We start from the raw sequence: 27,120 nt of genomic DNA on the forward strand, positions 1-27,120 counted from the left end.
TGATGTTTAATATTGTTTACACATAATATATATGTGACACACATGTGGCTCCTTTGAGCACAGTTACATAAATTGGTTACAATAATTAGGTGTTCTAAAACTACCAACAATGCCGAAACAGTAAAAACAATGTAATCCTTTAATAATTGATTTTAGAATAAGCAAAACAATTAAACAAGCTGATAGGAAGGAACTGAGAGCAACTTATCAACAAAATAAATGATATAGCAAATTATTCATTAATTAAAATGATTTATTATTATTCATGATAAATAATTTTGCTGGTGACTAGTGGCAGCCCCAACCTAAGCAGATGGGTTCAAAATGATCCCTGGAGGGAATTCCATGACGTCAGAGTGACATTGTGACGATAATCCACTCACACTAACTGGATTATATACGTCAAAATAATACAAATTATATTTAATTTTTGTTAGATTATGATAGAATAAGTTAAATTATAGCATGTTGGATTAGATTATATTGGGATAAGATAAGATAAATTTGTCTCAAGAGAAGCGATGACGTCAGAGGTGCACATGTTGCGGTCCTGCGTGACCCACAGAGGGCGGCGTGTAGCGGTCAGCAGTGTCTCAAGGCGGACTCCTAGCAGGTAGGTAAGTTCTCACCTCCACCTGTAAACTAACTCTCCTACACGAGGACTGAAGCCTCCACGTACACTCTCACTCCATGTACTCTGGTCGTGGGTGAGACGACGCAGGCTCAGTGGGAGAGGCAGCAGGGAAGGTGGGAGAGGAGGAGAGGAAGGGGTCGGATCCTGCAGACATTCACCCTCAATGTTTTTGTTTACATTGTATATATATATATAATGTGTTTACTTGTGTCTTTCTTGAGTCATGTTTATTGTTGACCCCATTACTTGTGTCTTTCTTGAGTCATGTTTATTGTTGACCCCATTACTTGTGTCTTTCTTGAGTCATGTTTATTGTTGACCCCATTACTTGTGTCTTTCTTGAGTCATGTTTATTGTTGACCCCATTATTTGTGTCTTCTTGATCCTTGTTTATTGTCAAGTGTTAACCGTTAAACTTAAATCAGCCGGTTGGCCGAGCGGACAGCACGCTGGACTTGTGATCCTGTGGTCCTGGGTTTGATCCCAGGCGCCGACGAGAAACAATGGGCAGTTTCTTTCACCCTATGCCCCTGTTACCTAGCAGTAAAGTAGGTACCTGGGTGTTAGTCAGCTGTCACGGGCTGCTTCCTGGGGGTGGAGGCCTGGTCGAGGACCGGGCCGCGGGGACACTAAAAAAAAAACGAAATCATCTCGGGATAACCTCAAGATATTCTATTTCTCTCTGTTCTGTTATGTTCCAGTTGCTTTGCTAAATTACACCTTAGTATTTCCATTGTTATTAATGTAGTTAAACTCAATAGTTTAAAAGCTTTAATAGTTTTTTATAAGCTAATAGTTTAAACTCAATAGCTAAATTCAATAGTTTCTTCTCATCCCTTGCTAATGATATTCCATCCTCCCGAACTAATGTTAAGGACTACCTTACAGGTAACTATCTTAGAGTCTCTGTACCTAACTCCTGCAAATTCCACTGATGTTAATGAGATAATCCTTTCCCTTAAAACTAAGTCAAGTGCCCTTGCTGAGATACCATCTCTGATTTACAAAAAAGCCTCCAGATTTTTTGCTCCTGCCATTGCATTGCTCTTCAACAAATCACTTGAACTCCAAACCTTTTCAGATATTCTAAAAAAATCGAGAGTAACCCCAGTTCATAAATATGGTGATCCCACTGATGTCAATAATTTCAGACCTATATCAATTCTGCCAAACTTGTCAAAAATATTTGAAAAGCTAATCTATAAGCAGCTTTACTCTTATCTAGACAAACACAATATACTTAGCTCTTGCCAATATCAGACCCCCAAAAATGCACTAATGATGCACTGATTAGTATGATTAACTTGATACATGCAGCTCTTGATAAAAATGGGTTCCCTGTTGGGTTATTTGTGGACCTGTGTAAGGCTTTTGACACTGTCAACCACCAAAACCTTTTTAAATTACATCATTATGGAGTCAGAGGACACTCCCTGCAATACCTCAAATCCTACCTTACTGACAGGCTCCAGTATGTTTCTGTGAATAATTCTATTTCTCCCACCCTACCCATCAACATTGGTGTTCCTCAGGGCAGCATACTTGGCCCTCTCCTCTTTCTCATCTACATTAATGACCTTCCAAATGCCTCCCAACACCTCAAACCAATTTTATTTGCTGACGACACAACCTTCATTTACTCCAGTCCTGACCCCCTTGCTCTAAATGTCACAGTGAATACTGAACTAAATAAAGTTCATCTTTGGCTAACTGCTAACAAACTTGCCCTTAATAAAAATAATAATAATAATAATATTTATAGTATTAATATTTTATTTAGGAAAAGTACATACAGTACATGGATGCAGAGTTATAAACATTCTGATTGATTTATAGATAGAGGTAGTACATACAATACCTAAAGCCACTGGTACTCATAGCATTTCGGGCAGCTTAACATTGACAAAACCCTCTATTTTGTTTGGTAATAAATCCTCAGATCAAATTAATCTAAGAATAAACAATATCTAAATTAGTAACAAAGTAGACTGTAAATTTTTTGGTGTTCTCATCGATAACAAGCTGAATTTCCAGGGACACGTTCAAAATATAGGAAAAAAAAAGTTTCTAAAATTGTTGGCATTCTATCTAAGACGAGTTATTATGTACCCCGCCTTGCCCTGGTACATAATATTATGCCCTGCTCTATTACTCTCATCTAGCCTTATCTCAATTATGGTATTTGTGCTTGGGATTCTTCTACCCAAAATTATCTACGTCTTCTTAATTACTCAACACAAAGTTGCTATTAGAACAATAACAAAATCTGGCCCCAGACAGCACTCGGCACCTCTACTTAAATCTTTGAATTTGTTAGATGTTAAGTCACCGCACATTCCTCAAGTGTACTCTATATATTTAAAACTCTGAACTGTAATGTCAGTTCTGACCTTAAAAGTTTCCTACAAGGTTGTAACAGAACTCATGGGCACCACACCAGAAACAAATACCTATTTAATATTCCAAGAGTGTGACTTAACCAAACTAGAAATGCTCTACAAATCAAGGGACCCAGAATGTGGAATGACCTTCCCAACCATGTCAAAGACTGTCCCTCTCTCAACCAGTTTAAGATAAAAACTAAGTACTACCTAATTAACTCCATGTAACCTACCTTGCCCCCAAATTGTCGACCCATGTCTTGCTATTTTCAATCAATACTATTTGTTGACTAGCCTGAATAATTGCTGATTTCCACCAATTTTTTTTTTTTTTTTTTCAATTTATGCCTTGATCTCAACTAGTATCAGTTTTTAGTCCTTTTCCCCACACCTTCTTCTTGAGGTTATCTTGAGATGATTTCGGGGCTTTAGTGTCCCCGCGGCCCGGTCCTCGACCAGGCCTCCACCCCCAGGAAGCAGCCCGTGACAGCTGACTAACTCCCAGGTACCTATTTACTGCTAGGTAACAGGGGCATTTAGGGTGAAAGAAACTTTGCCCATTTGTTTCTGCCTCGTGCGGGAATCGAACCCGCGCCACAGAATTACGAGTCCTGCGCGCTATCCACCAGCCTACGAGGCCCCATGCTGTACGTATTAGTGGCTTTAGGCATTGTATGTACTAGCGCTATCTATAAATCCAACATTATGTTTGTAACTCACCTTGTATGTATGTGTAGGCAATGAGTCACAATAACATGGCTGAAGTATGTTGACCAGACCACACTAGAAAGTGAAGGGACGACGACGTTTTGGTCCGTCCTGGACCATTCTCAAGTCGATTATATGTGTACTTTTACACATACAGCGTACATATGTATGTATACTTTTACCAGAATAAACATTTGATTTTGATTGATTTTGAACTACGGTACTGTTGCTAGAACTACCGACTCCATGATGTAATAGTCTCTGCCTCTTCCCTATTACCTTTTACTGTATTTAGCTGTTTTTGTTTTCCTGTCAGTGTGTGTTGCTTTCTCTGTGAGTACTAGAGTTTACCTCTCACATTTGTCAATACAGTTTTCTCCAAGTTATTTAGAGAAGTTTGTGGGGAGCGCTTGGGTAATGGTTATCTTATCTTGAGGTTATCTTGAGATGGTTTCGGGGCTTTTAGTGTCACCGCGGCCCGGTCCTCGACCAGGCCTCCATCCCCAGGAAGCAGCCTGTGACAGCTGACTAACACCTAGGTACCTATTTTACTGCTAGGTAACAGGGGCATAGGGTGAAAGAAACTCTGCCCATTGTTTCTCGCCGACGCCTGGGATCGAACCCAAGACCACAGGATCACAAGTCCCGCGTGCTGTCCGCTTCAGTTGTATGTGCAACGCCTGTCCTTATAATTGTTCATTGTTCTTGTATTCTTTGTACACACATTCTTGTGAATACACACTTAATTTAGGTGGTGGTGAAGAGCAGGTGTGTACAGTGGCAAAGGGCTGGAGCGGGTGTGTACAGTACCCCATCAGCGTACTTCACATTCGTAATGTCTACCATGCTTGGCTGTGTTCCACGTTCAGTTCATGCATCCCTGAATTTAGTGCCTTGGGAGGGGGGAGGGGAAGGGATAATTTATCATAGAGAAAATATGGTGTCCCCATTATTGCGGATACTTAGCCTGATAGGTCTACAGAGGTCCCATCTTGGTCAACATTGCCTAGATGTATCCCACAATAGTTACCTAATTCCTAAGTAACTTTTTATTGCTAGGTGATTTGAGGCATCAGGTGAAAGGAAACATGCTCGGACATGTCCTGTAGTAGGCATTGAACCCAAGTTGGGTTGTGACTCAACTGCGCTGACGACCACATACTCTAGTTTTCAGGGAAGAGTAAAGTTGTATGGAAGCATTTACGCAGAGCTTACTTTCTGTTTTTATTTAACAATGTTGTACATCATTAAAAAACTGGAATGGGTTCTGCTAGTTTAGATTAGGCATGGTTAGGTTAGGCAAGGTTAGGTTAGACACAGGTTAGACAGTTAGGTTAGGCAAAGTTAGGCAAGGTTAGATTAGGATGGACAAGGCTAGCTAGTTTTTATAATGACCACAAAGTTAATGGCAAGTTGTGTTACGTACAAAGTTATCCGTGTCTAGCTTTTATAGATTTCAAGATAAGTGTTAACATGAGTCAGAAAGGTTGGGGTGTCGTTGACTTCCATAGTACACAGTACTCAAACCAGCTCCTAGCAGTACCCTTTATTTGGATCGTCACATTCCCCGTCGCTTGCCAGTTGATTTTCCCAGATACAGATCGCTTTGTTAGCCTACGTGGGTATGATTTGACTGTACAGTACTTATGTTGCCTCTTACCAGTTTGGCCTCTACTCCATTATTTGGGAAGTGGGTGGTGTGGCTGGCCATGTAGCCGAATAGGACATTATTTCCAATATTGGTAGAATCTTTGCCGAGTTTACTTTATTATAATTTTCAATTTAATGAGTCTTTGGCACTATTGAACACTAGTTGTCACATAATATATGGATAATACTATGAGAGCTCTGTAATTCAGATTCCTGTAACTCAAATCTTCAAGCAGTCTGGATGAATTTGCATTAGTTTGTGAACTTTTTCTGGGGGAAGCTCCTTCAGCTCCACGTAGCTCTCCAAGCTGATATGTACATCATTAGACTTTGACATCAGTCAGTGTGAATGGAGTTCTAGGCCTAACGGGGACCACGGCCGGAACCTGGCTCCCTCAGAGAGGCACGAAGAGCAATTGCCCAGAGAAATACACATGGGATTTGGAGCATTCTATATCTGCCATCGACCGTGACAGGCACCCAGAAAGGTAAGCACTTCAGAACAAACACCCTATTCTGGTTAAAACGACTAAAAGAGGCAAACTAGTGGACAGAACTCCCCAAATGAAGATGAGCAAATGAGCATGACGTCACGGAGGGAGAAGGGGGGAGCCCCAGACCCCCACGCCAGCAATCCACCCACCAGTTCTTCGGATGACTTGAGTCTATCACCATCTGTATGGTGATCAGGTGGCTTCTTTGATGGTGTCCCACCTGCATGCTTCGTCTTGGCGTATGAAGTTTCCTGGCGGTCCTTTCGTTTCATTCTGTCTCTTCGTCATTGTACTTTTCTTTCTGTTAGCGTTGCTTTGTCCTTTCTCTCGAAGCTGTTTCAGGACCGTCATCTTATGCCGAATACTGTCGCCTCGTATCGTACGGCGTTGGCGGAGACGCGGCAGCTTGCTTTAAGTATTGATGTTGCTTCGGCACCGTTTTGCAAGCTGTCTCCGGCCTGCTCATGGCCGTCCTGGTCTTTGGACAGAGTGCTCTCATGTCTGTCTTCAACTCGGTTTGTTGAGGCCCCTTTGGTTCAGGATTGTTTTTCCAAAGCTCTTTTCTTGTTGGCATTGGCCTCTGGGGGTAGGGCTGGCGAGCGTTATGCTCTCCTCCGGTGCAGGGGTTTCTGCTCTTTTGGTCAAGGTGATAAGTTTGTTAGTTTGCAGCCATCTTCTTTTCTGGCAAAGAATGAGACAGCTGCTTTCCAGAGGGGGTCCTTGGGTTGTTGATGCTTGGTTGGTCAGGCCGGGGGTGCATCATGTGTTGTGTCTGGTTGTGGCTCTCCGCCGTTATTTGCGCGCCACGGCCTCTGTGGCCAAGGACACGCTTTGGGTTGATCCGGTTTCCCTTCTTCCCTGTTCCAAGATTCAGGTCTCTCAGGTCCGCAGGGTTATTCGGTCTAGCCAGCCTGCAGTCTATCCCCGTGCTCAAGACGTTCATAAGTTTTCTGCGCTTGCTGCCATCTTCGGTAATATGTCCTGGGTTGACAATTGGGCACTGGGTTTTTGGCAGTCGAACAGGGTCCTGGCAGCACGCTACTTCGTAAATGTTCCTGGGCCTAGTTGGGCCTGTGTCGCTTTGGGTCGATGGTTGCAGCTTGTTGTCTCAACTTCGAGTCGAGGTGCGAGCACCGACTCCCTCCCGGGTAAGTTCCTCTAGTTTTTGTCTTTGGTGATGTAGTTCCGGGGAACAGAAGGGGTTCTCAGAAAACCAGCATTGAATTTGATGAAATGCCATTTTCCGGGTGACACTCGGAGGCTTTCCAATAATGCCCCCTTCTCCCGGGCTTTTTTTTTTTTTTTTTTTTTTTTTGTGTGTGTGTGTGTGTGTGTGTGTGTGTGTGTGTGTGTGTGTGTGTGTGTGTTTGTGTTTTGACATCCAGCCTTGAACTGGAAGGTGGATCGCCAGCACAGTGGGTCTGGGGCTGCTCCTTTCCCCTCCTGGGGAGGGGGGAGCTGTGCAGACATGTGGCGTGGCTCGTTTCTGTTTGGGGAGTTCTGTCCACTCATTTGTCTATTTTAGTTGTTTTAAACAGAATAGGGGTTTGTTTTGAGGCACTTACCTTTCTGGGTGCCTGTCCCGGTCGATGGCAGACATAGAATGATCCAAATCCCACGTGCATTTCTATAGGCCACTCGTGCCTCTCTGAGGTGGCCAGGTTCTGGCTCGTGGTCCCTGGTAGGCCTAGAACTCCATTCACACTGATGCTAAAGTCTAATGATATACATATCAGCCTGGATAGCTCCAGGGAGCCTCCGAGTCTCACCCAGAAAATGGTGTTTCAGTACATTCAATGCTGTTTTTTTTTTTTTGTGGGTAAGCAAACCACAAAATGGTACAATTATAAGCCTACCTAAAATAATGGTAAAGGAGATTCGTGCAACATCTGGCTGCCTGGCGAATGATGCAACAACTGAACGGAACAAAAGTGGTACATTAATATGTCGTGGAGAAAGATGGCTTGGCAATAGGGTACAGTATTAGTTTCATTTCCACACACATTATGAATTTGTTCATTAGTTTCATTTTCTCATTATTACTAAAACAGTTGTCAATGTTTGTTTCTTGACTGCATTTTTATTTGGTATTAGTCTACTTAATAAAATAGTATTTTATAAGTTAAAATATACCAGTCGGCAAAGAAGTTGAATGTTTATTTATTTCATTATTTTTGAAGGCGAGCCGTGGGTTTCACGTGGCAGAAAAAAGTAGTTTGCGTGGCAAGTTTGGGATGTGTCGGAACCCTTGGTATGCGTGCTAAGTGTTGCCTCACACCATGTTCTGGGGTTAGTGTCCCCTTCAGTCTTGAGGTTATCTTGAGGTTATCTTGAGATGATTTCGGGGCTTTACTGTCCCTGCGGCCCGGTCCTCGACCAGGCCTCCACCCCCAGGAAGCAGCCCGTGACAGCTGACTAACTCCCAGGTACCTATTTACTGCTATTGTAACAGGGGCATTTAGGGTGAAAGAAACTTTGCCCATTTGTTTCTGCCTCGTGCGGGAATCGAACCCGCGCCACAGAATTACGAGTCCTGCTCGCTATCCACCAGGCTACGAGGCCCCTTAAAAATGGCCTATCCTAGTCTAGGATACTTTTTTGATAGCTCTATTTATTTATTATTCCTGGCTTCAGTTGTTGGGTCAGGGAGCTTCATGATATCCTCCAGAGGTGGAGTTTTTGTTCTTTAGCCCTGGTGAGGGTTTTTGTTAATCTGCAGCTGGCTCTTTAGTTTTTGGTGGAGAATGAGTTGGCTGGCATCTAGAAGGGTCCTTTTTTTATATATTATTTTCTACCACAGACGTGGCCACACATTTACAATGCTAATCAGCATACAGTATATACTTATTTTGTCTGTCCTCCATGGACAGGGTTAGAGATCTGTTAAACATATAGTTCAGGGTCCTTTGGTTATCAGTGCTTGGTTGATTAGGCCGCGGGTACATCATGTGCTGTGCCCGGTGCCAGCTATCGGCCTCTATCGGTTCCACTGATTTAGGCTCGGTGGGTTGTGCTTGCTTTGTGGGTTGATCTTGCTTCCTTGGTTCCCTCATCCTTGGTGTGTCCCTGGTTTTTCTTCTCCATGAGTGGTTAGCTTCAGGGAGCTACAAGGGGCTTGCCCCAGAAAATCGGTGTTGAATGTAATAAAAAGCAGTTTCTGGGTTAGTTCCTGTGGTTACCTGATTCACTCCCCCCCCTCCCTTCAAGTTGTTGGTTGGGGGTGTTTTATGTATGCATCTGCTCCAGAACTGACTACTCGAGCCAGGTGGACAGTGTGAGCCCAGCACCCTCTGCCTCCCCAAACAAGTAAGAGGGGTGGGGCAAATAAGCGCAGGCTTCTTTCAAGAGATATGATCCTTTGTTTAAATTGTTGGAGAGTTTATTTGGTGGGATGTGAGGCTACAGTCTCTCTTGAACGCAGCAGTGGTTTGTATTGGTTTGCTGACATTCTGGGTGCCTTCCCTGGTGAGGTGGCGTGTCACCTGCTTCTTGTGCCTCATGTGAGGGAGGGTCCAGGTTCTGGCAGTCCCCAGGTAGGCCGAACTGAACTCCACAGCTTGTACAATCTTGAAGTTTCTGGAGCCATCTCGGCGAGATGGCTTCAAGGAGCCTCAGGGGACTTACCCCAGAAAAGCGTGTTCACTAATTCTTGAAGAACAGCGGCACCCAAATTTACAGACGGTAATGTACAGTACAGTAAAGGCAAAAGTTCTTAAACTCAGGATTTGAGAAACTCTTAAAGGGTTTGAAAATGATACAGTCCAGATTAATTATCGTGCTGTACAGTACAGTTAGTTGCCATGTCTCACCAGCTGGGTAATTCCCAGATTGTCTGTCAAATACTGATACAAGATACAAATGAAAGTGTTAACACTTTCGCGCTATCTGGACGCGCCGGCGCGTCCCGTTTCGTCTAACGCTAACGCATAGTGGACATAAAGTTGAGTCCTCTTTTAAAATATTTGTATAAAATTCAATTTTTATCCGATTTACTTTGGGTTTGTTTCAAACTGCGCGCTATGAGGCTCTCTTTCTCACCACTAGGCTGCATGGTACAATAAGTTCATGAAAGGTGTGGATAACTTTGATCAAATGGTATTTTGTCCCAAACGGGTTGCAGGTGGGTGACTTTAGCCGTTTATACTGGTAATGCTTCCCCCATATCATGTATTATATGCATATGTCTGTTTAGGGAATTTTATTCCGATCAATATACAACCAAAAATAACTGTGTGCAACAAGTATAAACTTGACAAACATAACAAAAGTAAAAACATTTCGTGTGTGTTTGACGCTCACTGATATGTTCCAGCGTTGTTTTATATTTGGCGCTATTCTAACTTACGCTTTGTTGATATTTTTTACCTATGGGCACATAGAACATTCTATTGCGAACACATTGACACAAAAATGAATGACGTACATAGAAAATTAATGTCATGAGAGTGAAATAAGTATAAACTTTCAAAGCGCCGTGCGTCGTCCCGTCACCGATACCGGGTAACAATTTCACCACTTCCCACACTCTTGCGGGCGGGCCGCATCATTATTCTACGCTTATATTCATATCACCGTGTTGGGAATTTCATTGCGAGTCCATTGATACCAAAATTAACGCTGTAGAATAAGTGTGGAGGTGATTACAATCCCAAGAGTAAAAACATTTTGTTGCTGATGGGCGCTCACGGCGAGTCATCTTCGTAGTTATTTATTTGGTGCTGGTATCCCTATACGTTTCGTGACTTTTTTTACTGATGTTCTTCTAGAGAATTTTATTGCGAACACGTTGGTACCAAAATGAAATACGTAGCATGAGAACTAAGGTCAGAAGAGTAAAAAGAGTATACACATTTTTGTTTTTACGCTTAAGCGATAAAAACGCCGCGCGCACATTCGGTTGGCTGAGTGACCTTCGCGGAAAGTGCGAAAGTGTTAATCAAGTTCACATTTAAAAATTATAAAGATACATGCATTAGATTTCTTGTAATTTATTACTTTTATGTACTAAATAAGTGTATAATAAATATGTAATAATAAATAAAAATACTGTGCTAATGTCCTAATGTTTTCATGGTTATCTTGAGGTCATCTTGAGATGATTTTGAGGCTTTTTAGTGTCCCCGCGGCCCGGTCCTCGATCAGGCCTCCACCCCCAGGAAGCAGCCCGTGACAGCTAACTAACACCCAGGTACCTATTTTACTGCTAGGTAACAGGGACATAGGGTGAAAGAAACTCTGCCCATTGTTCCTCGCCGCCGCCTGGGATCGAACCCAGGATCACAAATCCAGCGTGCTGTCCGCTCGGCCGACCGGCTCCAGGTCGTACAGGTCTCTAATGGTGTACTACATGGTGTACAGGTCTCTAATGGTGTACTACATGGTGTACAGGTCTCTAATGGTGTACATGGTGTACAGGTCTCTAATGGTGTACATGGTGTACAGGTCTCTAATGGTGTACAGGTCTCTAATGGTGTACATGGTGTACAGGTCTCTAATGGTGTACATGGTGTACAGGTCTCTAATAATAAATTCACTTGGTGTTTCTAAAGCTGTTCATTTTTTGCAGGTTGACGTTTGTGTCTGCTTGAGGAAGGTATAGTGCTAAACCAAAGAAGATGGATTTAAAATCTCTTCTTCAAAGCCATTTAGAGAAACAGGAGAAGCAAAAAGACAGCCAAGGAAACTCCCCGAGATCATCTGACCTCCATGAAGGAATTAGTGCTGAAGAAAGTGCAGATAAGTTATTTGAAAAATACTATTGTGAATGGAAGGGTATAAATAAAGGGTTGGCAGGTGGTAGTGGTGGATCAAGTTTCAGTGTCATTCCAAAATTTTATCACAAACTTCCCCCAGATGACGATCAGTTGCTCCAAAAGTTGCGTGAAGAGTCACGAGCAGTTTTTCTACAGAGAAAAAGTAGGGAGCTGTTAGATAATGATGAACTGAAGAATCTATGGATGCTTCTTGATAAGCACCAGTCTCTTACACAACTTGGAGGTGAAGAGCAAATGATCAATTATGAAGACTTTTTAAAGGTGGCTCAGCAAGCAGGACCAAAATGTAAACAATATTTTCAGCCATCCACTTTCTGCAAATTGCTACAAAATGATCCTCATGGACGAATTTCTATCATGAATTTTTTCAATTACGTTATGCGAAAGGTATGGCTACATCAAACCAGAATTGGACTCTCACTGTATGACGTAACTGGTCAGGGCTATCTCAGGGAGTCAGACCTAGAGAATTATATTCTGGAATTAATTCCAACATTACCCCAGTTAGATGGTCTGGAAAAGTCATTCCATTCTTTCTATGTATGCACTGCAGTAAGAAAATTTTTCTTTTTTCTGGATCCAATGCGCACTGGACAGATAAAGATACAAGACATACTGGCATGCAGCTTCCTTGATGACTTACTGGAGTTACGTGATGAGGAGTTACCTAAGGATCAACAGCAAAACAACTGGTTTTCAGCCCCATCTGCTCTTAGGGTATATGGTGTTTACTTAAACCTTGATAAGGATCACAATGGGATGCTCTCCAAGGAAGAACTGTCCCGCTATGGGATGGGCACGCTAACTCCTGTCTTCATAGACCGTGTTTTCCAAGAATGTTTAACATACGATGGAGAGATGGATTACAAAACGTATCTTGACTTTGTCTTGGCCTTGGAAAATCAAAAAGAACCTCAGGCATTACACTATTTTTTCCGAATCCTTGATATTGATAATCGAGGATACTTAAATGTCTTCACTCTCAACTACTTCTTTCGGTCCATTCAAGAGCAGATGCGTCAACATAATCAAGAACCGGTTAACTTTGAGGATGTGAAGGATGAAATTTATGATATGGTGAAACCAGCTGATCCATGTAAGATTATGCTGCAAGATCTCATTAATTGTGGTCAGGGCGACGTAGTCAGCAGCATCCTTATTGACCTTAATGGATTTTGGACCTACGAGAACCGAGAGGTTCTTGTGGCTGACAGTAATGAAGAGCCGGCACAAGTTTAAATTACCTGTAAGTAAGGTAATACCAACTATATAATTTTTACCATTATTATAACCATTTGAAATTTAAAGACTAGTCATATAGAACATAATAATCGCAAGCTGTTAACAGTTGTCAAGACTGAAAAGTTTGTGATGTCAATTATTTACACACGGTAGATATCCCTAGCAAGGATACCTTATGGTTTGGTATGCTTATATCTATGGTGTACATTCTTCTTCAGACAGGTTTTTGTTCAATATTTCAAGAGTGCCTCATTGTATTGCCTTGAAATGTAATATGTGTTACTTAAGTTTGAGTCAGATTATTAGGCTGCTGTTAATGTAGGTTCTCTTAACTACTGTACAAGTCAGTTATGTTTTGTTGATTTTTTGTTGATGTGGCCTCTCAAAAAGAGCCGCCTCGATTTGACTTGAACTGGTGATGTGACATGTATGAATGGTCATAAAATTTAAGGTGCCTTTAATTTTTGGGAATTGTATTCCCCCAAAAATACAAGAACCCCTCTGGGCTTCTGGAGGTGTCCTTGGGTTATTGATGCTTGGTTGGTCAGGCCAGTGGTACATCACGTGTTGTCAGGTTGCTGCTCTGTGCCGTTACCTGTGCGCTTTGGCCTCTGTGGCCGTGGCTGCACTTTGGGTTGATCCGATTTCTGTTTTCCTGTTCCAAGGCTCGGATCTCTCAGGTCATCCGCAGGATTATTAAGTCTACCCAGTCTACGGTCTACCCTTGTGCCCATGACGTTCGTAATTATGCTGCTTGACTGCCATCTTTGGCAACATGTTTTAGGCTGACATTCGGGTGCAGGGGTTTTAAAGGTCAAACAGGGTTCTGGCCGCCTGTTAATTGGTAAATGTTCCTGGGCCCAGTCATTTGTGTGTGGCTTTAGGTTACAGTTTGCAGCCAGTTGTCTTGTCTTCGAATTGATCCACACGGTACGGCTGCTTCCCGAGTAGTCCCTCTTTTACCTACCTTTGGTAATGTAGCTCCGGGGAGCTGAAGGAGCTCCCCACAGAAAACCAGCGTTGAATGTAATGAAATGCCATTATCTGGGTGAGCCCCGGAGGCTCCCTGGCGCCCTCCCTCTCTCTGGTCGGCTGTTTCGTTTTTGATAGTCAATCTCTGAACGGGGGTGTGAGTAGCCGGCACGTAGGTCCAGGGCTCCCCCCTCCCCCTCCCTGGGAGAAAAGGGCTGGGCAGACAAGTGGCACGATGGCAGTGAGTGATGATTGCTTGTTTGCTTGTTTCCTTAGTTTTCCTTAGGGGAGTTCTGCTTCTCTGTTTGGTCTTGGGTTTTTTGCAATTTCCTATCATGTGGGGTTTGTTTTGAAATGCCTACCTTTCTGGGTGCCTAACCCCAGTTGATGGCAGACAATTAATACCCCCAAATACAAGGAGGTCTCTTAACCACCGTGCTGTGCCGAGTTTATTGTGAAATTCCCCCCGTGCGCATGAAATAGTGTTCCCCCCAAAATTCTTTTTTCTTCATAAAATGATAAATTCCCTTCCCTTAACATGTCTATGTAAAAATAAATACCAAATTCCACTTACTTTGGTTGTGGGGACGTGGACAAGGTGCGCTGTGACGTCCTCGGGCTGGTCGCCCGTGTGTGACACGCCCGGATACGGTCGCGCGGGCCATTCAAGCTCCGGGTGTTGCCACAAATATATTTTCAATTATTTGTTCTATGTATTTCTAATGCGGTTTTAATTGTTTTTTATCCTATATGATGCATATTTGTGTCCTTTACAATATGTATACAGTATAACGTTCCTAATGTTCCTTGGAACTGTGATAGATGTGTCAGTAATGTGTCCACAATAAATGTTTATTGTCGCAATATTACTTGTTAAAAATTCACTAAAATTACAATATGTACAGTTTCACACACTATTTACACAGTAACTCACTGTACAGTACTGTATTATACACTCAGTACTTCGGAAGTGAGTAGTAATCAACGAAGTAGTCCATGGTACACAGCACGACTACGCTCTCAGTGCACCAGGTACAGATAGATTTTCGCTTCCTGTTTCTTCGTTCTGTGTGCTTGCTAATAATGCACTCATGTACACCCTTGGCTTTAGTACTTGTAGGTTGTATGTAGCCAAGCTTGTAAAGCATAAGGTAGTATTGAAAAGATTATAGGAAAAGATCAATTTGTAAGGTAGTCTTGAAAAGATGGCTTTGTAGGGTCCCTGACAGGAAGAGATTCAGCTAGCCTCAGAGAGTGTCCGTCAGTCTGGAAGAGATTCAGCTATTCTTGAAAATATCTATGGAAAACACCACCATGGTAGCCGCTAACACTGTTCATCTATGCTACTTGTTGGCGTATGGAAGATGGTGAGGAGGAGGAGGAGGGGGGAGGAGGAGAGGTGTTATTGTTTGGAAGGGGAGTCCCCTTACATTATAACGTCAGGTAGTGAGGACTTCCCTGGTGTGCACTCTGGCACGTTTTGCCTACATACCACTAGGACTGGCTTGGGGCTCACTGCTTGCTTGTCTTACTAAGAATCTTAAGACACTTGTTTTTCCCTACATTTTAACACTTGTCTGTAGTAAGACATAACATTGTCATTTAAAAGGTCAATGCAACGGCCTGCTACAGCTTTATCTGGGTTAGTTTTTTCAACAGAACTTTGCAGTTCTTCCCATACTTTACACATTTTCTTAATGAAGAAGGGACATCCTCTACTGCTTCTACTCACAGCTATTTTCTTAGGTTGAACCTTACCAATGGCTTTCTTGGGACCCATGAGATATATAATAACAACCTTTATTTTCAAATAGCCAAAAATCCAACAAAAAACTGTAAATTCTTGTGAAAAAACAGGCGGAATAGTCACTAGGCGCAAGGCACTGGTAAACTGAGGCGCGATCGCCATGCCACCATGCGCTAGTCGGCCTGTACGCGTATCAACATCCTCATCTTCCGAGGCAACACTCGTATTCCGATGTAACTTTCTGAGCAAATCCTGCTTGTATTCCGAAAAATGCGTACAGTATACAGGGACACTCATATTCCGAGGTACCACTGTATTAAGAATTAATTTTTTTTTTTTTTTTTTTTGCTTCCTTTTGACCCTCTGTGGGAATTGGGCTGAAAATTGGTGTTGCAGCCAAAGGGTTAAATACTGCTTTATTTACATCAGAATTCAATCTAAAAATATTATTTGAGTGCAGTAAAGGTAACTTAAATTATGGCTTTCCACCTTTTTCTCTCTTGCTGTAGTGTCAGCGTTTTATATTTTTTTTTTATTTATATATATGTCGTACCTAGTAGCCAGAACTCACTTTTCAGCCTACAATGCAAGGCCCGATTTGCCTAATAAGCCAAGTTTTCTTGAATTAATATATTTTCTCTAATATTTTTCTTATGAAATGATAAAGCAACCCATTTCATTATGTAAGAGGTCAATTTTTTTTTATTGGAGTTAAAATTAACGTAGATATATGACCGAACCTAACCAACCCTACCTAACCTAACCTAACCTATCTTTATAGGTTAGGTTAGGTTAGGTAGCCGAAAAAGTTAGGTTAGGTAGGTTAGGTAGTCGAAAAGCAATTAATTCATGAAAACTTGGCTTATTAGGCAAAATGGGCCTTGCATAGTAGGCTCAGAAGTGAGTTCTGGCTACTAGGTACGACATATATATATACACAAGAGTTCTTGCATTCCTATACAGCCACTAGCACACACAGCATTTTGGGCAAGTCCTTAATCCAAATTTTTTTCCGGAATACGACCCACCAAATTATTTAACCATTAAGCTGTGCAAAACGTCATATGAAGTCTGACATGGAGCTCAGTTTTTAAATTTGCTGAAATGCTTTCAAATGTTTTGTACATAATCTACTAGGCAAATGCTCCAACTTTGTCTAAATGATACCAACGTAACTTGAAAAACAAGAAAATAAAAAATAATTATAAAATTCAATATTGAAAACTTCAGGTTTTGAAATTAGTTGCAAAAATATAAAATATCACCAATTGTTTATTTGATGTTATTATGCTCTCAGAATAGCATATGATCTTCATTTTCATAGATTTAGAATATAGGTTTTTCAGTATAGTTTACTGTAAAAAAAAAAAATTGTCAATATGGCATTTGAAACACTGTATGCGCAAATTTAGACAACAAAAATTTATAACTCTAGATGTTTAGGGTTAATGAAAAATCCATTCTATAGGGATTTTAAAACAGACAGCTGTGCACACTATGTGAAAATGGTGAGAATTGGTCACAAACTAGATTTTTGGATACTGAAGTACGTAAGTTGAAATTCTAGTTATACAGGTAGATATAATGGAAGTTGAAGTAATCGACAATGAATAAGGCAGTTCTAATTCATGAATTTACTTGTATGTTTTAATAAACTTTGTTTGGCATCCGTATTTGAATATATGAAAGTTGTAGGTCAATACAGTATAGGTCAACAGTCCCCGTGGTGTAGTGGTAAGACACTCGCCTGGCATTCCGCGAGCGCTTTGTCATGGGTTCGTATCCTGGCCGGGGAGGATTTACTGGGCGCAAATCCTTAACTGTAGCCTCTGTTTAACGCAACAGTAAAATGGATACGTGGTTGTTAAACGATTCTTTGTGGGGATCGTATTCCAGAGAACATAGGATTAAGGACTTGCCCGAAACGCTACGCGTACTAGTGACTGTACAAGAATGTAAGAACTCTTGTATACATAAAAAAAAGTGTTGAAATGAAGTCAAGAAAAAATAACCCCCAAAAAACTAAAAATAGGGGTAATTATAATTAATATAATGAGTTTGGGGATACATTTAGGGTATAATTTGTATATGTAAAAAATCATAAACTGGTCCCTAATCATCAAAACAACCTAAAGAGAGAAAGAAAATAGAGTTTGAAATCGGTGAAAAAATAAGCAAAAAAAAAATTATAATAATAATAATAATAATCTTTATTTAGGTAAGGTACATACATAAAGAGATTTTACAAAGTTTGTTGGCTTTATAGATAGAGCTAGTACATACAATGCCTAAAGCCACTATTACGCAAAGCGTTTCGGGCAGAAATTCATAGTCATAGGTTCATAGTCATAATTCATAGAATTCATAGTCCCAAGTTCAGGAGTGTGACTGATTTATTTGTTGACCAATTTCATTCTATCTTCACATAGTTAGGGACGAGTATGCACTTTCCAGGATGTAAAGGTTACAACAAAAATAAGATAAACAAAGAAGAAAAAACTAAAAACTTAAAAAAAAAAAAAAATGGATATTGATGAAAGTAACAGATATTAATATTGGACAATGTATTTATATGGTATATAACAAAATAGATCATAATAACATTTATTCATTATTATTTGTGTTATGTATTGCTCAGCAATGCTATAATGGCACCAGCTGTATATCCACTTTGTGGACACTTCTTACTACTACTGTTCTTCTTTGAGCGTCGGACAGGTGCTTGTATCTCTTTATTACTGCATTATCCCTCAGTTCTTGTTAATAGGAGCTGTTCTCTTTATCAACAAAACGTTCTTTGTAAAAAAAAAAATTGTCTAAAATCAATTTCTGAAAATATTTTGATGAAAGTTTCACGACGCTGAAGTCAATAAGTTGGAGATTTGTTTAACATTTTTAAGTAATTTTTACATAATTCAAATATTTTTCATTTCCCTGCCCCTTTTGCTGAGCAGTTTAAGGGTTAACACCCAGGTACCCATTCACTGCTGGGTGAACAGAGGCTACAGTTAAGGATTGGCGCCCAGTCAATCCTCTCGGGGCCAGGATATGTATTGCCAGCATTGACAGTATTTTACTTCAGTATTTGTGAACTTTATGCTTCTCAATTTTGTTTTTGTTTTTTATCTCTTCATATACAGCACTGTATACAGAATAATTTAATTTTCCTGCAGAAGTATGAGTAACTTGGCCCCGGATCCTGTGTTTGTCTTGCGAGGTGCCAAATCTCCGGTGACATCACTTGCCTTCCTGCATGCCAGCGAGGCAGGAAAGTTGCGGAAAATTGCTGCTGGGACTCAAGACGGTCACATTATGATCTGGGATCTCAAGGTAGCAACAAAAACACAATGCAAAAGAGAGTGGTATTTTGTTATACATACTCATTTTCATACATCTTTATAATAAAGGTTTAATTAAAGTGATGGCTTTGTTTGGTAAATGTGTTGATTTGTCAAAATGCAACTTGCATAACCTTGACATTACTGAGCTGGAGCTGTGTGTCCACTCTCTGCTTTTTGATGTGATAGCACAGTAATTGTTGTACAGGATTGTAGACCATGAAATTCTGAACAAAAAACCAAAGAAATTTATAGTTAAAATGACAGTTTTCATAAAGGCCCATTTATTGGGTATTGTTTGTATACATAGCATGAACATAGATAAATTGTATGGCAGCCCTCAACACCTAGTTCAACCTTGACAACGGGTGGACGTCTGGACACCTCTTCCGCCCGGGAGCCGCTGGATTACGTTCTGTTTCGGAATTTTGGATTTAATACTGCCGTTTGGCATTCCTATCCAACAGTTCTTATCTAACGGATTGTTGCGATGCTTGGCGCATATATCGCCTTGGGTCACAGGGTTGTTGATAGATTTTAAGTGTCGGCAGTGTGGGTGTCGCTTCGGAGGAGTTGGGTCGCTCATGGATCGACCATTCGGCTCCATTTGGACTGCTCCCCGGTGGTTCATTGCCTGAATCACGGGGGCTCCATGCGGTCCTTGGCTCTTTGGGGCTGTTTGCTTCGGGGGACTTGTCTGCATCAATCCCGATTGCAAGGCCGACGGGATTGATGCCTTCAGGTAGGGTTAGTCGATGTGGGGTTACCTGTACCTCTTTTCCCCGTTTCCACTGTTGCTCAAAGTCCTGACACGCTTGGAGACTTGCCAAGGAAGAGTAGTCCTCTTGGCCCCTTTGTGGCCGGCCCAGCCTTGGTTTCAGGTACTGCTTGCTCGGTATCCGAACCCGGGGTGTCTTCCTGCAGCTCGGCCTCTTTCAGCAGATCAGGCCAGTCCGTTACGTAGCTGGTTTGATCTTCTCCACAAGTCTTCGCATCTGGTGTTTCTGATGCAGGTCTATCACCACTTGTATAGTGAGCGGGTGGCTTCGTTGATGGTGTCCCAGCTGCGTGCTTTGTCTCGGCGCAATATGAAGTTTCCTGGTGATCCTTTCGTTATTTCTTGTCCCTCTGTGGATTTTCTTCTGTTTTGGATAGGGTTGTCTTGTTCTTACTTGGTTGTTTCAGGATCGTCATCTTATGGCGGATCCTGTCGCCTTGTATCGTGCGGTGCTGGCGGAGCTGCTTCAGCTTGAGTTCGGGGTGGATGTTACTTCTCTGTTCCACAAGCTGTCTCGTGTGTTGTTTCATCTCCGGCCTGCTCATGCGTCGCCTGAGCCGTCCTGGTTGTTGTGTGTTCTTTTCTTTCATCTTGGGTTGTGGTGGCCCCTTCGGTTCAAGATTGTTTTGCGAAGGCTCTTTTCCTGTTGGCATTGGTCTCTAGAGGTCGGGTCGGGGACTGTCATGCTCTCCTCTGGCGCAGTGGTTTCTGCTCTTTTGGTCCTGGTGGTAGGTTTGTTCGTTTGCAGCCGTCTCCTTCTTTTCTGCTGAAGAATGAGACTGCTGCTTTCCGGAGGGGGTCCTTGGGTTGTTGATGCTTGGTTGGTTCGGCCGTGGGTGCATCGTGTGTTGTCGGGTTGCGGCTATTCGCCGTTACCTGTGCGCCACAGCCTCGGTGGCCGGGGACGCGTTTTGGGTTGACCCGGTTTCCCTTCTTCCCTGTTCCAGGGTTTGGGTCTCCCAGGTCGTCCGCAGAGTTATTTCGGTCTAGCCAGCCTGCGGTCTGTCCTCGTGCCCCATGACATTCATAAGTTTGCTACATTAGCTGCCGTCTTTCGTAACATGTCTTGGGCTGACATTTGGGCACAGGGTTTCTTGAGGTCGGACAGGGTCCTGGCTGCTTGCTACCTTGTCAAGGTTCCTGGGCCTAGTCGGGCGTGTGTCGCATTGGGTCGGCGGTTGCAGCCATTTGTCTCGACTTCCTTATTGAGGAGCAAGTGGCGACTGCCTCCCGGGTAAGTCCCTCTTGATTCTATCTTTGGTTAAATAGCCCCGGGGAGCTGAAGTGGATCCCCCCAGAAAATCGGCATTGAATGTAATGAAATGCAATTTTTCTGGGCGAGACCCGGAGGCTCCCCCGGCAACCCCCTCTTCCCCGTCAGCGGTTTTTGTAGGTTTTTGGACATCCAGCCTCAGAACTGAGTGTGTGGATAGTCAGCACCTGGGTCTGGGGCTCCCCCTTTCCCCTCCTAAGGAGGGGGGAGATGCGCAGACAGCAGGGTGGTGACGGTTGTGATGTCACGATCGTTTTTAGTGTGGGGAGTTCTGTCCAACAGTTCGGCTTTCAATAGCAATATTTTAATCAGATAAGAGTTTATTTTGGGGGCATACCTTTCTGGGTGCCTGACCCGGTCGATGGCAGACATAGAATACTTCCATTGCTCCTCGTGCCTCTCTGAGAGGGCCAGGTTCTGGCTTGTGGTCCCCGGTAGGTCTAACCCTTAAACTGCGCATGGTGTAAATATATGACCGGACCTGATGGTACCATGAGTTAAATTTCTCAAACTTGCTCAAATGCATTTCAATTTCTTGTGCATAATCTACTGGCAAATCCTGCAACTTTGTCTAAATGATCACAAACATAACTTGAAAAATAAGAAAAAAAAAATAATTATAAAATTTAATATTGAAAACTTCAGATTTTCAAATCGGCTGCAAAAATATAAAATATCACCAATTGTTCATTTGATGTTTATTATGCCCTCAGAATAGCATATGATCTTCATTTTCATAGATTTAGAATATAGGTTTTCAGTTGAGTTTACTGTAAAAAAAAAAATCGTCAATGTGGAATTTGAAATATGCGCCAAATTTAGACTTGAGGTTATCTTGAGGTTATCCTGAGATGATTTCGGGGCTTTTTAGTGTCCCTGTGGCCTGATCCTCGACCAGGCCTCCACCCCCAGGAAGCAGCCCGTGACAGCTGACTAACACCCAGGTACCTATTTTACTGCTAGGTAACAGAGGCATAGGGTGAAAGAAACTCTGCCCATTGTTTCTTGCCAGCGCCTGGGATCGAACCCAGGACCGCAGGATCACAAGTCCAGCGTGCTGTCCGCTCGGCCGACCGGCTCCCTAAACAACAAAATTTATAACTCCAAATGCTTAGGATTTATGAAAAATTAATTCTAATAGGGTTGTAGAACAGACAACTGTGCACACTATATGTAAAAATGGTGAGAATCGGTTAGAAGCTGGATTTTTTAAACTGACTCAAAGTTGAAACTCTAGTTTTAGAGATAATTGACATTATTGACAATGAAGAAGGTAGTTCTAATTCATTAATTTACTTGTATGTTTTAATAAACATCGTTTGGCATTCGTACTCATATATGTGAAATTTGTAGGCCAATATGTGTTGGAATGAAGTCAAGAAAAAAATAACCCCAAAAAACTACATATAGGGATAATTAAAATGAATTGGGGGGATAAAGATGTATACTTTATATAAGTGATAAAGCCCTAATCTGGTCCCTAATCATCAAAACAGCCTAAAGAGACAAAGAAAATAGTTTGAAATCTGTGAAAAAATTGGCCCCCAAAAAACAGTCCCAGGTTCTGTGAGTTGTGACTGATTTATTTGTTGACCAATTTCATTTTATCTTCACATAAAAGGGGCCTCGTAGCCTGGTGGATAGCGTGCAGGACTCGTAATTCTGTGGCGCGGGTTCGATTCCCGCACGAGGCAGAAACAAATGGGCAAAGTTTCTTTCACCCTGAATGCCCCTGTTACCTAGCAGTAAATAGGTACCTGGGAGTTAAGTCAGCTGTCACGGGCTGCTTCCTGGGGGTGGAGGCCTGGTCTAGGACCGGGCCGCGGGGACACTAAAGCCCCGAAATCATCTCAAGATAACCTCAAGATAACATAGTTAGGGACGCGTATGCACTCTCCACGATGTAAAGGTTACAACAAAATAAGATAAACAAAGAAGAAAAAAAATCCCCCCCCCCCCCCTTCCACTACACATAAGGGACATAACTGGCCGACCCCTCACAGTGTTCAAGAGAGAACTGGATAAGCACCTCCAAAGGATACCTGATCAACCAGGCTGTGACTCATAAGTCAGGCTGCGAGCAGCCGCGTCTAACAGCCTGGTTGATCAGTCCAGCAACCAGGAGGCCTGGTCGACGACCGGGCCGCGGGGACGCTAAGCCCCGGAAGCACCTCAAGGTAACCTCAAGGTAAACCCCCCCCCCCAAAAAAAAAAAATATATATATATATATCTTTTGGACATTGGTGAAAGTAACAGATATTAACATTGGACAATGTATTTTTATGATATATAACAAAATAGAGCATAATGTCATACTCTTTATTATTTGTGTTATGTATTACTCAGCAATGCTATAATGGCACCAGCTGTATATCCACTTTGTGGACACGTCTTACTGCTACTGTTCTTCTTTGTGCGTCGGACAGGTGCTTGTATCTCTTTATTACTGCATAATCCTTCAGTTCCAGTTATTAGGAGCTGTTCTCTTTATCAACAAAACGTTCTTCTTAAAAATAAAATATCTAAAATCCATTTCTGAAAATATTAGGTTGAAACTTTCACGTTGCTGAAGCCAATAAGTTTGAGATCTGTTTAACATTTAATATTAATTTTCACATAATTCAAATATTTTCTCGCAAAATATCGTCCCCAGCTGTCAGGCGCCTGACAGCTGAGTGGACAGTGCTTCGGATTCGTAGTCCTGAGGTTCCGGGTTCGTTCCCCAGTGGAGGCGGAGACAAATGGGCAGAATGTTTCTTTCACCCTGATGCCCTTGTTCACCTAGCAGTAAATATGTACCTGGGAGTTAGACAGCTGCTACGGGCTGCTTCCTGGGGGGTGTGACAAAAACGAGGCCTGGTCGAGGACCGGGCCGCAGGGACGCTAAGGCCTGAAATCAAATCAAATCGTCTCAAGATACATGCCCAGAGTAACTGGCCGGCTTTGAGGCCGGTGGTGCTCACTTCTGTATAAGCCAAATGAAATCTATTCTTACTTGTGTAACATTCAATTCCCGTTGTCTTTGTCTTCAAGGTTTTTGTTGCAAGTGACTGCAGATTAGTTTGCTTACTGTTATTTTTCCTTGTTTGCTGTTGTTTATCTGTGATTGGAATGGGGTTATCTCACAGTTGCCAATGTTCTATATGTTGCATGATTGTCAAGCTCTTGTACTTACCTAATCTTGCCATTGTGTAGTCTTACAACATTTATTATGTAAGACCAGTTTGTCTGTTCTCTTCATCTCACACACTACCTAGCTGCATGTTCTATGGTGGTGATAAATGTTGTGTTTTGCATTGTGTGGTTGAAGAGCGTCAAGTGTCGTGGTATTAGCTATAAAGTATTATGGTCGGAGGGAAGAAGCAGTTTGCAGATTTATATTAATGCATTACGTTACAAATGTACTACAGTACTATGCTATTATTGTGATGGGCTGTCCTGATATATTACTAAATCTAGCTGTCAGGGACTGTTGTATAGTCTTTGTGTCCTGCACTTTGTAACTAAAGATAGTCCTTTAATTACATTCTTGAATTCATATTTTCATTTATTTCTACCTAATGTTTTCTTTCAACAGACCAAATGTGTAATTAAGGAATGGTCAAGTAATTCAAGTTCGTCTGTACTGTGGCTGCAGAGTCCTTCAGAAGAGGAGCTGTGGGCACACGTGAGATACGACAGTGTCGCAGTGTGGGACATCAGTCTCTCGGTTCCTCAAGTTAAAGTCCAGTACCCAGTTAGTGAATACCTTGGCTTCAGCCAGTCTCATCTTGTCAGTTTGGACAACTGTACCAGTTTACTTGCCATTCCTGGACCTAATCAAGAAGGTGTCAGTGTATGGAACGTAAATACAAAGACAAAAATAAGTTGTCTGATGCCGCTTGATGCTAGAAGCCGAGGGAGTCTCATGCAGGTGAGATGGGTGAAAGTGGGAACAAGTGTTTCTCTTCTCGTGGCATATGAAAGTGGGCATCTATCTTTATGGAACTGGAACACGAGCAGTGTCGTTACTGAAGCTCAGGTTACTGACAATCCCATATGTTTAACCTTTGATGATAAGTCTCAGATTGGAATAATTGGCACAGCTTCAGAAAAAGTGTTTATATTTTCCATTAGCAGCGAATTAACAATCGCAATTATAAAGGAGTTTTGCATTACAAATGCCGGTCTGTCCTCGTGTGTTATACGACCAGACGGAAAACTTTTTGTAACCGGGGGATGGGACTCTTGTATCCGTATATTTTCTAGACAAAAATATAAGCCATTAGCCGTTTTAAAGTACCACAAGAAAACAGTGGAGTGTGTGGCTTATTCTGCGAGTGAAGTTGAATTCTTTGGTCCAGGGTTCCTCCTTGCTGCTGGCTCCTCAGACAAGAGTATCTCTTTGTGGAACATATTTAATGTGTAATACATGGCAATTTTACCCATTTGATTTGTTAAAACATTAACATTTTCTTTGATGATTGACATTTTTACAGGCACTCTTCATATACATATACAGTAATTTGTTAATATTCTGCTGTAATGTTACAAATATAATTTACTTTATAAATAAACTTAAAAGTCAAATAATGTTTTCATTTTAGCCAGAAAGATGATAGTAAGCTCCAAGGCAGGTTGTGAACACGTGAAGCAAATAATGAATATATAGAAGTCACGTAGATTTATCCAAAATGTTGCACAGAAAATTCTAGTACTGTAATTGATGTTTGTGGCTAGATATATGGATGTCTTATTATGGGACCAAAACATTTTGGTACTTGGCTTTTTTTATTTGTTTAGGTTATATTCATGAATATACAGACACCTGCTTTTAAATTTGTTTAAATACAAGCTCTTAGTACTTGTGAAAACTCCAAACAAATATTCCAAAATGACCCCTCTAAAAATTCCAGAATGCCCTCCAAAAAAATTCCATATTAAAATCATCAAAAACATGATCAGAGCTACATAGTTATCATTCATACCTTCAGTTTCTCACATTCACTGGACAGATTTCACTGAGCAAAATTATAATTTCAAACTGTCATATGAAGGACAACAACCAAGTCTGTCTAAAAGATTTATCCCACATCTTGCATATTTCCCGCCCTAAGGCCTTGAAACCTCATTTTCAAAGGAAAGAGTGCCTGTATTTTACTGAACAAAAACCTATGTACCTGAAAATAAAGGCAGAGAATTTGGTTTTAAATTTATTTATTTATTTATTTATGCATATACAAGAATGTACATAAGGAATGTGAGGATACAAATATGGTAATTACAGTCTTGTAAAGCCACTAGCACGCGCAGCGTTTCGGGTAAATATGCTTAGTGGCTTTCCCAATCCTTAACTATTCCTTAAAATGTTACCACCACCATGTGAACTCGGTCCCAACATCCTAAGCAAATCTACACATCCCCTGCTTCAGCGGATTCGTGCTCGTCGAACTGGGAGAGTAAATGTGGCATGGCATATGCGTGTTCCAACCGGAGATTCACCGAATTGAGATTACAGTGCAAGTGTTCTGCATCAGATGAAGCAGTGGATAAAGCTGTCTCAATACACAATTTTAAATTCATGAATGATAAAAAAAGAGAGGATGGCGTTATTGCCCATTAAACTAAAAAATGTTGATAAGAGAGGTGAGAGGTGATGATAAACACTGTGTATATCTAGACATGCACTGTACATTACTGGCCACACCACCCTCACTCATTACAACTCTACAATACCTATGAAGTTCTGCTCAGCTCTGCCCATATTGTGGGCCGGGTGCCCAGCTCTGTTTGGGCTGGATGGCAGATATTGATTGGTGTGCCCAGGTGGCACATCTCACACAAGCTCTCCACCCCCGGCCTCTCACACACGTTCAACACCCCCTGGCTTCTCATACACTACACCCCCGGCCTCATACACATACTACACCCCCATCCTCACACAAGCTCTACACCCCCGGCCTGGCACAAGCTCTATGACTCGGACAGCAGCAGGCAACAAGTCGTCTCAACCTATCCTGACACCACTGTAACCTTTCTAATATCCGACTGCTGTAGCCAAACTATATTAAATAAATCGCCATACTCTTTGAATGTTGTCACCTAAAAAAGTATATTTTACAGTTTATAATTGGTATGTTCACCATGGG

The 27,120-nt window shown here is 41.9% G+C and overlaps 1 protein-coding gene across 7 annotated transcripts; it reads left to right on the forward strand.

The window, feature by feature from the left end:
- Positions 1–473: 473 nt before the first annotated feature.
- Positions 474–26,176, forward strand: LOC123767976 (serine/threonine-protein phosphatase 2A regulatory subunit B'' subunit gamma). 7 transcript variants are annotated; one of them, XR_011223186.1, is made up of 4 exons: positions 503–617; positions 11,434–12,896; positions 18,776–18,932; positions 24,570–26,176. XR_011223186.1 is itself a non-coding variant. In XM_045758210.2 (3 exons), exon 2 carries the CDS (start codon positions 11,483–11,485, stop codon positions 12,878–12,880), a length of 1,398 nt encoding a protein of 465 aa, XP_045614166.1. In that variant the 5' UTR covers positions 474–613; positions 11,434–11,482; the 3' UTR covers positions 12,881–12,887; positions 18,776–18,932. The 7 variants fall into 7 exon arrangements, 5 of the variants coding, with proteins under 5 accessions (XP_045614166.1, XP_069162668.1, XP_069162667.1 ...); XR_011223185.1 differs by having other exon boundaries at positions 11,434–12,887; XM_045758210.2 differs by lacking the exon at positions 24,570–26,176 and having other exon boundaries at positions 474–613; positions 11,434–12,887.
- Positions 26,177–27,120: the final 944 nt, after the last annotated feature.

Source organism: Procambarus clarkii, chromosome 58, assembly GCF_040958095.1.
Source record: "Procambarus clarkii isolate CNS0578487 chromosome 58, FALCON_Pclarkii_2.0, whole genome shotgun sequence".
Taxonomy (NCBI): Eukaryota; Metazoa; Arthropoda; class Malacostraca; order Decapoda; family Cambaridae; genus Procambarus; species Procambarus clarkii.